General features: G+C 49.6%; 1 protein-coding gene across 1 annotated transcript in view; it reads right to left on the reverse strand.

The window, feature by feature from the left end:
• LOC131206996 (protein similar-like) overlaps positions 1–11,287 on the reverse strand; it is a 109,039-nt gene that overhangs the window by 64,152 nt on the left and 33,600 nt on the right. The window contains exon 6 of the mRNA XM_058199603.1: positions 9,695–9,836. Coding sequence (XP_058055586.1) covers positions 9,695–9,836 — 142 coding nt within the window. The remainder of the gene's footprint in view (positions 1–9,694; positions 9,837–11,287) is intronic.

Below are 11,287 nucleotides of genomic sequence, written 5' to 3' on the forward strand. Positions count from 1 at the left end.
CAGGAAAGGTGTAACGCAGACGAGATGATTAACACACAAACCTCGACAGACAAAGAAAAGACAACTGGCATAGAAGAAGCCATGTATCATAAGAAAACGAGTCTAGTCCTAGTCCAAGGCCACAAACATAGAGAAGCATGAACACAATTCAGTCCACATCTCGTTTGAACCAAAAACGGAGAAGCATCGGAGAAGATTGAAATGCAAACTGGCGATACAGAACTTTCGCATATATGGGAATGCTGGCTGTAGTTGTTGCTGTATGGCCTGGTCTAACCAAATGTCGTCCAAGTTGTCAGCTTCAATTTCGCCGAAGAACCAATCAGCCAACCAATTTCTCGGTAGCGTAGGCCATCGACGGTTACGGCGGCTTCATCTTCATTTTCGAAGAAAAATGAGCCGATGATGGGCCGTCAGACTAAAATCTGCACCAAACACTCGTCACTCGTTGTGGGGTGCATTGGCTTCTCTTGCACGAACTCTTTCCACCACTTTGGTAGTACGTTTTTAATATTTACCTCTTTTTTTTGCAAGCGTATGGCATCCGATTTCGTAAATATCAAAGGAATCTTTGCAAGAATTTCGGGTTGGAAACAATTGTGAGTGGACCCCCAAAAAAATTGATTTCTGCAAGCGTTAATTATGCTCATTCCGAGCATTGGAGCATTAGCGGACCACGGATAACGCTCACGGAGGTTGCACCAATCAAACAAAGCCGGCGACGATGACCACCCGGAGTTGGATCATTCAAACAATCACTCCATTGAGGATCCCCACTCACGTGGCATCGGTGATCAGTCATAGATGATAGTCAGAGAGTGTCTCAAATGAACCAATCAACAACAGATGCAGTTATCATCATACACCCGGTCAAACCCCGGCGGCCTATCATCAGCTGATGGCTCGGCTTGATTGGAAACGTATGTTGGCAGGAAGGGTTACCAAAGCATAGTGTGGCCTGGCTGGCTAGCTGGCAAGATCATCGCGGGGTCGATCGCGAGCGCAACAATCACAACAATAAATGGCCGAACCAGTTCAGCCCGCTCACGTCCAATCGCGCAGCATACGGCCGCCTAGCTTAATGACGTCCGCCCGGAATCCGCTCGGAACGAAAACAGAAAACAAAATGCGGCGGCAACCGATGGGCGTTCGATAACGGCGGGGGGCAGCATCGATCCGTTCGAGGAATAATCGTAGGCGAACGGAACTCTAAGCAACCCCGTCATTAGAACACAATTTATTGCCCAAAAGCCGGGCGGTGTCGGGAACTTTGTTTACCGGATGCATTATGAAGTAGCGCTACAGAGGAGCCCATGGATACCGGGCCACCAAAAGAAAGGCGGTGGGCCGGATTCTTACGCCACCCTGTCGCCGCATAACCCTGTCGCCACCCACCGCCACCAGAGGGTTGATAATTGACTGTAATGTCTATAGTCCAGTGCCCCGTTAATAGGGGGTCGCCGTGGCCTTACTTTGAGGTCCATGGGGTGCGTGCAATACACCCAAAACGTGTCGTAGGTACGCGCTCCATTGAACCCGTGACACGTGGCACCGACCAGCACTCAGCCACCCTCGGCCCCAGCCGCAGCATAAACAACATAACTTTAACCTTGGAGTGCTTCCTCCTGCCCAGGCACCCAGAAACTCCCTCCGCTCTCCCTATCTCGCGATTCGCTGCTCGATTGATTGGGGTAAGTAACTTTATGGGCCACAATTGAGACCGGGTCAGGTTCAAGTGGCTCAGCTGGTGTTGATTAAATTTTTTAGGATCCGTTCGTCCCCAATTCTTCACCAGCTTCGGTGTCGTCGTCGTCGTCAATTCTGACTCGTGCGGAGCGCGTGCTCCAGGGCCGACACCAACCGGACAAGCAGAAGTAGGCAGGCAGCAACCAACGTTGACAACAAACATCAACTTCCAAACGAACGATGGATGGAGCAGTGCTGCCAGTTGTACTCTGTCCGCCGGCGTTACGGATCCATCTCATAACTAATCAATCGTGCCGCGCGTCGCTACCGAGTGCTTTCTGTTGATTGGTTTCAGAAAATGCTTCGGTGTGGTGTTACAACCTTTTCGAAATGTCACACCGCCATCAGCCGGAGCAGGCGACACCTCTTCCCCGCGGTGGTACCAGTTCCCAAAAACCATGACCTGTATAACTGTGGTGGCCACGAATAAACCCTGGAGGAGGCCAGACCTCACGCCCGACGGCGGCGGATCGTCTGGCGGTCCAAGGGCAACGCCTTTCGGGTGCCCTAATAAGACGCTTGATAGACGCCGGCCACGGCTACGGCCGGGAATAACAAGAAATTTGTTTCTGATCACCTCGACACGCAACGCCTAACCGACCCCGGTTGCGTGTCGTCGTGGAGGAGAAAGTTCCGAGAAGGTTTGGAGCGCCGGGACATTATTTATTGACGATAATATCCTCGGGAACTCCTGGTACCCCTTTACGATCCCCGCGAGGTGGACGAACGAATTGACAATTATTTTCTTCGTTCGACCATTGGATTGACGGGCGGAGTTCAAAGTTAGTCCGGGGTCGGACTCGGAGCGGACGAAGAAAGCACGTGTCCTTAATTGCTTCCTAAAACTACAAGAACCGCACCATCCATCACTGAAAGAGGGATAGCCGCTGGAACTCCCCTGGCTGATTACAGAGTGCCTCGAAGTCTTCTACTGGCCACTATTTGCATACGGCCAATTTATTGCACCTGATGTTTATGTTAACGATAATGATGGAGATGATGGCCGCTGACCGCGTGCACGCCTTCTTAAGTTCGTGAGTTAGTCGTCGCCGCTCCACGAAACTTGTTTGAAGACCCTCTCGGGAAGACAAACCCACACAAGCTCAGGGCAATCGAGACGGATTAGGAGGGTTCACCGACGAGCTGCTTAACCCGCACACGGTCGTGGCTCCCCAGTATGGTTTCCCCGTTCACAAAGATTCCTTTCTTCCGTAGAACACCACGCAATTGTCACATCAGTGAGGGTATTAAAATAATTGCTTTACTAACACCCCACACACACCCTGTCAGGGTCCCTTTCCAAACGATTGACCGCCCCCAACAATGGTGGCCTTCGATGACTCGATGTTGGTCCCCCGAATCTAAAACAGCTTGCCTCGATGATACGCGTCAAGAAGCAACCGACCAACAAAAAAATGGGACGTCGAACTGACAAACACACTTCGTTAGGGAATGTCACTCACAGGCATGTGGGTCAGTCCCACCAGCCCCGGACCCACCGGAAAAGCTGGACCAAAATCACATCGTGAATTGGGGATGTCGCCGGAAATAAGATTTCCCGATGTGACATTTTTGACATTCCAGAAAAAAAACTGACATCACCCATTAATATCAGAGAGGCTCTGAAGGTCCGAGCCTTCCTCAGCCTGAGTCCGTCGTCCACAGCTTCCCGGTGTGCCACCTGTCACAGTGGCCGTTTTGACTGTGAATGGGAGGCCGTTTCCGGTACGGAGCCCGTCACTCGATGCGTTTCTTATTGAATTACTTTTGGGCAATCGTGCGAATCGATCGTCGGATCGCTTCCTCTCTATTGAGTGATGTGTCAAGGAAACGGGACCGAACCTGTAACAAAGGGACGTCATCCTCTCAAGACGGCACACGGGTTTGCTGAGATGGTGAAGAGTGTCTGGGGCGCCTCATAAAGCATCCTGTTGAATTATGCTGAACGATGTTGGAGCTGCTATTAAGCGCCGATACCGGAACGCTGATGAGCTGAGCATACTGAGCTACGAAGCAGATAGCATTTTTTACGATAATTACTATTAATAGGGTCGGCAGCGGCCACCAGTTAAAGCAAAAGACACGAGCATAACCGGTTTCTTTTCAGTGGCATAACCCTGTCACGAGTAATTAATACTCTTCACAAAGCGTCGACAGTCGACGGTAGCGCGTCAATTCGAGGCATTCTGCAGATCGCCCCAGCCCAGCAACGTATCTACGAAATATGTAAGTATCACACGGAAAGGTGTAATCTGCCGGCCACGGAGACACCGAGCGGTGATCGTGACGATTCGGTACAAATCAAAATAGCGTTTCAAATGGTGGAGGAACCCGAATAGCTTCACACACAAAAAAATCCAACTTCCCCACTATTGGCCCTTTTGTTCAACCCCTCTAGAGGTCCCTAACCCGGTGTCGGCGTCCTTCCATCGGCCGGTGGCGTGAAAATATTAATGAACCACCCTAACTATAGAACAGCTCCTAAAGGACGCGCGGCATGACGACACTGGTTGGGCTCGGTGGCCAGAGGCGGGTGGCTACGCGCACGCACACATACACACGCGTTCTAGGCACGTTCTAGAAACAACAAACAGCCGCCATTTCATCATCGGAAGCATCAAGCGAAAGTGAGTCCGGGGGGACCCGCTAGAGCGATCCGGTTAGCGTGTGTCTCGTCGTGTATTTGTGTGTATCTTTTGTTGGGTCATGTGGCCGAAGACAACAATAAAGTTCGGCCTGGTGACAGAATGGCGTTGGTCGCGTAAGTGCAGCGCCGGCAACGGCGCGGCTACCTCATAACATCTATATATATCTTCTTCTGAATAAATACGCATCCGTCAGTCATGAGACTCTTGCGGAGTCCGGGTGTCCGGCGGAAGGGTGTGGCCTCTGCAGGTCCTCGGGGGTGATAAAACATTGAAACAAAAACCTAAATGAACGTCGGCCATTAAATTGTTCAACTATTCCTCTGACGAACTTCACTTCACAGTGCCGTTCAGCGTTTGAAGTGACGCTTCGCTGGCTGTCGCCTTCGTCGTGGCGGGCTCCCCGCGGATGTTTATGGCCACCCCACTATGGACCCCCACTCACCCCCTCGGTCGTGCGTCTGTTCAACTAATTTTAGTTGTTTTCACTTTCGTTCGTCCGAGAGAGCGGTGATGACAGCGGAACAAAGATCGCCACGAGAATAGTTCGTCTGCCTCAAGCTTCGAAGTGGCCACCATAAACGGGCAGGGGAACAGAAGGTGCAGGAGTGGTGGTAAGCGACCGGCTCTCGCGTATAAAATATTTCATTCAATAGTCGTCCTCAGTGTTCCTTCTTTCTTGGTCCGGTCCGCTCCTGGTCCGCTGATGGTTTCTTGATTTGCGCCAATTGACTGTTGGGCGGCACTCGACGGTGGCGTTGAGAGGCCTAACTATACCCGAGAGAAAAGCCGGTTGGGAACCCTCACCGAGCTCAAGGACGCCGGCCGGGAATCGGGCGATTCGGGTTGTCGATCGGCAGTACGCAGGCAACGCGAGTTGGCGAGTTTTGCTCGAGCAAACAACCAAAATTGAGGCGCGAAAAAAGCGCAAGTCGCATCATCCGATCGGTGCGCGATCACATGATTTCAAAAAATAGAGTTGTTGGGGAAGATCAAGGAGAGCAGGGGCTGGTGGCGAAAGGAAAAAGACAACCCCAAAACGCACGTGGCCGTGTGTGCCGCCGTCGGACTCGAGAAAAACAATTTTATTGTCGGCCGGCTGGCCGATCAGGCGCGTAGTGCTATTCCCCAGTGGCGTCAAGCAAACAGCCACCACCCCAGAGCCAGAGCCGCTAATGCGAATATTGCACCGGCTGCACCCGGATTTGCGCACCATCTGGTTGGTATTTTAATGAGCGATCCTCACGATTGTTTTCTGTTTTTACAGACAGTCGCGCGGACGATTTTATGCTCTGCGTGCGTGATGACTTCATCGCGGATGAGCGAAAAATGGCACGCACTCGGCTCCGCCGTTGTGATAACAACATCAATAACCTCTTATCAGGAACCAGCGAAAACCAGGAAGCAGCAGAGTGCGGCTTCGCTGGCGCCAACTCACAATCAACAACTGGGGAATATTCTGTGATCGATCAGAAGCGCGGTCTGATTCGCTCCAATCACCGTCCGGCGCCTCCGATGTTGTTTTATGTTTTATGGCCACAATGTATTTACCGTCCTGCGGCTCTCTCTTCGGTGGCGAGACGGTGGTCTCATCGAACCAATCAGTTGGCTGATTGAGTCAATATTCGCCCAGTAACTAGAACTATGGCGAGTGATGTAGAGCACCTTAAACCATAATCGAATAATTGAACAATGTCCAATCGTACGTCATACATGTCGGTTCTAACGAACGGTTGTGCTGTCTCCAAAACATAACTTTTTGTTGTCACCCAACGGGTACAGCAGGTGCTGGGTGGACTTGGTCCGACATCCAGCAAAACATCAGTTAGCTGGTACACTAGGACAACAAACGGATCGTGTCCTAATTTGCTGCAACCACATCATCGCACACCTAGCCTTCGAATTACTCAGGCAGATGATGACAAGATAAGGTAACCGAAAGATAAGTTAGGAAGGAATAAGAAATTGCATAAGGGGAGAACCAGAAGGAATACGAAGCCGAAGAACCAGGTTCTCACAACTCTTTAGCCTCTTGTTTTGATTCAAGATCATGGTGATAGACCCAAGTTTTATCCATAATGATGAGTCGATGCACAAAATCCACTGCATCCTTTCGAAAACGCTCCAAATGTTGCCGATAAAGTTGCATACAGTTGCACAAAGTTGCACAAAGTTTTTGTTAAAAATTTGAAGTCGATGTAGGACCTCCAAAAGAGCATGTTGGATCACAAATTGCACCAATGCATCGCCCGGAATTCTTGGTTGATAAAAAGTGGGATTTATTGACCACATTTTGCCCAAAAATAATAAAAAAAAGGAGTAACTTTCCACAATCTATTCGTCGTTGCGAAAGTCATTCAATGTCTCTTTCTTCCGTCCCCTAACCGCAAAGAAACGTTCCCACCGTGCTATTCGGAAGCCACGCTAAATGGGCGAACCCGGGTTTCTGCTAGCCAAACCAGTCACCACCGCACAACAATCCATTGTTAATGCGGTGCTCCCGCGAAGACGGCGATTTTGTTGGCGATCGGTGAACGTCCCATAATTTATTATCTTTTTTATGACACCCACAGGGCGAGAGACCAAAATATCATCAACCGATTGTAAATCTTTCTCTATTCTCGTGTCGTAGCAAACGCACACAGCGGACCACGCTCTATTATAAGTCATCATTCGTCGCCGGAAGATAAAATGGAACAAAGATAAACTAAAGATTGTAATAAATAAATCAAACCTCAGCAGCTCGATCAGCTTCTGGCCAGTGGCCAGTCCGAATCACCGACGAACAAACGAGCTGCGCGCGGTACGGTAACTTTGAATATCACTTCCATTGTGACTCACTCACGGAGCTCTGAGCCGACGACAAGCCGTACATTTTTTTTGCTTTTGTGTACAATATTCGTGAACATATTTTCGTGATGAACCATTTTGGGGTTTAGCGGCGGTCGTGATTGTTTGGTTTTTCGCGGGCGCTTTACTTGCGTAATCGGAATGATTTATCGTAGCAACTGCATCGAAAGACGTCGCGTTATGTTCGGAGCCGGTGTCCGAGCATACGCACAAAGAACCGGACGCACATAGCAGCGAGCATGGGTTTCGGTTGGAAACACATGATCACCGAGCCGGGCCGTTGCCGCCGTGTCGTCGAATCAGACTCAACTAAGCTACCAAATTTATGTCTTTTAAATTAGCGTCGCCTGACGTGAACCTAGCTGTGCGTATGATGAGTGCAGGAGAAATAAAACATTCTTACCTACCTTGAGCGATGCTGTAACGAAAGGGATGGCGGTATGTTAATTGGGGTTGGGATGCCCTCCGACGCAGGGACTCACAGAACAAGCGGGTGAGGGATTCTAAGGACGAACTCCAGTCCGCCGCCGGTTGAGCTCGGTTGCTCGGTTAATCAAACGGCGACCAGTGGCCGGGGCTCACGAACCCGAGCTGATAAATGATGCATTAAAAAAGATATACCTTTGCCCTACGAGCGTCTCGGGAGTGTTAAATCACGAGAACCCGATCCTGGCGGCAACCCGAAACAATGATGGCCCTGAGAAAATGGTTCTGCAATAAATATAAACAGGTCCTTTTCTTGGCCGAATCCCGGAACCGGCCACTAAACGGATTGCCTTGTGTCTCGGGGATGTCCGGTGCGGCACCACCCATCCGGTCCCGGGCTAAGTTCCGGCGACTTAGCAGCCCGTAGAGTCCGGTGCCGGCTCTGATAAGCCCGACCGGCCCCACCGGATAGCCGATGGGGAAGTCGGAGGAGTGCATGAGGCCAGCAATTGGCACCGAAGACGTTCGCTGGCTGGCTGGCCAAACAAAGAGCTATTTTGTTGCCGGGAGGACACGGGATGATATTTGCCTCTGGTCTGGTCCCGGACGCTCCGTCGGACCTGTTGTGTGGCCACAATGCGTACTTTGCTTCGTTGTGTTTTTCTTTTGGTCTTTTTATCAGCCCTGCTAACCAATGCCAATCTCCGCCCCTTCGTTGGCCGCCAGTTTTTGGCGCCAAACTAAAAAGAAAGGGGCAAAAAAAATGCGGAATCCGATTCCGAAGAAGCAACGACGCTGCAGAAGCATCACAAAGAAGGTGTCAAAAGTTGCGCGGGAAGCGGCAGGGAGGGGCAAGAAAATGGGGGGTGAAATTATGTTCGCCTTGGTGGCGTTTTATGCGCCCTTTGTCTCCGTCAACCAAGCGAGAGCGACAAAGAGAGAGAGAGAGTGAGCGCACACACAAATCCTTCTCTGGGGGCGGTCTGTCGAAGTCGAAAAGGATACGCTTCCTCGCATCGCAGGACACTCCGGCATCGGTGCATCGGCCAGGAAGGGGATGCCTGGGTTGGTTGGGAAATAAATGAATCGAAATGCAGCTCGGGATGTGCAGCCTGGGGAGGTTACATCAGCAGCTCCGGCGGTGGGCGCGCTCGGGCGGAAAACGGAAAAAGCTGGCTTACCGATGATTGTCGGTGCGATGCGCAAACATAATTGAAATTTAGTTCGTTCGCCCATCCGCCCAACTGGCGGCAGCGGCGACAAGGCAAGCCCGGGACCCCTAAAACCCCAAAAGTTAAATCCTGTGTGTTGGGGGTTGGGCAGATTATGTGACAATGAAGGATATTTTGAAATGAAATGGCGGCTCCCGGGGCGGTGATGGCACATGAACCGTGGCGGCGGCACAATGGAAACACTGACTCTCTCTGACTCTGACAATAATGCAGCAGCAATTTAAGACGTCGGTCGGTGCCGCTGCCAGACGATGCGGAACGAGGCGATAGATCTTCATTTACGGTGGAGTAGTTAATCTGATTGCTCCTTCGTGCGGCTGGGGCCCCGCACGAAGGAAGATTGAGCGCACTTGCTTTGGGGGTTTCTTGTCGGTGGACATCGGGAAGAAGGGTAAAGGAAGAAGGAAGTCAGGACTTTATATCGCGTATATCGTAAAATGCTTTCTACAGGCTAGTGATTGACAGGTTTGACAGATGGCATGGCATGATTTCCCTGCTGAGCGACTCCGCAGCACGCGTTGTAGCCTTCAGTTGGTCCTTATCGATTTTTGTTCAATGGAAAAACAGTGCTCATCATCGTACAGGCATCATTCCATTTCCATTTAAAATAATTGACATTTCTTATGCTCACGCAGCATAAGGCCATGCGCGGCTGAGTGATGGTGGCTACTCACGAAAAAAAAAAAAACGTAGTAGCCCCTGCGGCACATCAACAAATGGCCGAGGTTAATGGGGTTTCCAAGCGATGCAGTTGCTCCGGCGAAGAAGTAAAAAAGTTGAAAAAGCTGCACCTACCTTATGACGTAGTTGACGCAAACGACACTCTGCGGTTTTTGCCTGTCGTAGATGACCGTCGCTTGCGTGACCACCCAAGCGTAGCCGCCCGTCTTGGCGAGGAACCGGTAGCGGGACGTTTCGCTCTGGCCCTTGCTGATGACTGTGGGAAGATAAGAAAAATCGATTCCTGAGAACTGGAGGAAGCTTCTAACTAAAACCAACCACCTGGTGGACCACGAAGAATTAATAACCATTTAGAGATGGGTGCATTCGCCGTACGACAATGGAACAAGGCTTCCTAAGCGAGCAAGCCGAAAATTTGACGGTTTAATTGAGTAACAGCCAATCTTGCCAGCTTTTCTGTGTAACATGCGGGAACCAGGTTCGGGAAAACCAAATTGGATAAATCGAACAGAATGTTGTGTATGCCTCTAATGCCTCTGAAGGGATTGGGCATCTAATCTAACACAGATTCAAAACAGGAATATGAAACAAAGGATCACATCTAATAAACAGATTTTATTTGTTTCAGTTTAAAAACGAAAAAGACAGAACTTTTAGCAAGACCCAAAAAAACAAAGATTTTAGTGTCTAAAATGGCATATTTCTAAACGTTGATAGTAAACGAAATTGTTGCTACAATCTACAAAGTATTTGAATTTATATTAGGTTAGGGAAAAGAAATCCATTATTTTCTCAGTAGATGCTTGTAGCGATAACGTAAAGTATCGATCAAACAATTTCATGTTTATGGAACGATGGATTGAATGTCCATCTGCACAACCGTGGCCAAACGAAATTCATTTCCCCATTTCCCCGATCGTGATCAAAGAGTGAAGAAGCAACTCAAACGATGAACAAAACAGAACTACAGGCCAAGAAGGTTCTACTGAGTACTTGGTGGGACTTGAAGGGAACCATTTATTAAAAGTTGCTTCCGCATGGCCAAACATTAAGTTCAGATCTCTACTGTGATCGTGTGAACCTTTTGCAGCTAGCGGTCAGTATTGACCAACAAAAGAGGTGTTATGTTCCATCAGGACAACACAAGGCTACATACGTCCGTAAGAAGGCTCCAGACTCTCCTGGGGAGTTTTAATGTGTCCAACATATAGCTAAGCTTCGTGCTAAGCGATTGGGATCCAGAGAAGATGATTAAAATAGATTCGGAGAGTTTTTCGCCAAGCCTTCTATGAAAAGAGCCATTAGTTACCTTCAAAATCGGTCCATATTTGACCGATCCCGAACATGTTGAAGCATCTCACATAAAGTTTGAAATTGTGCGCAAAAATAAAGGTTTTCTTTTCCTTAATATTTGAAATTATATTTATTTCATTGCGGCAATGGAAGAACGAAGAAGAACAACGACCGTGTGTTCGAAGAAATGCAACCACTCAGTCTCGCTGCAATCGCCCCGAATCAATGTGTGTCCCGCAACCGGAACGGAACCAATCAGACCCCGTAAATCCCTTGCAAGCAAATGCAATCACAAGCATGATTTCGTTTGTCTTTCACCGACGAGATCGGGATCGAGGATTGCCCCTTCGACTCCGAACAGGGAACAGGTTCAGCCCAGAAACAATGGCACTTCTGGGTTTGAGTGAGAGGGGG

The sequence above is a fragment of the Anopheles bellator genome, chromosome 2, assembly GCF_943735745.2.
Source record: "Anopheles bellator chromosome 2, idAnoBellAS_SP24_06.2, whole genome shotgun sequence".
Classification (NCBI taxonomy): domain Eukaryota; kingdom Metazoa; phylum Arthropoda; class Insecta; order Diptera; family Culicidae; genus Anopheles; species Anopheles bellator.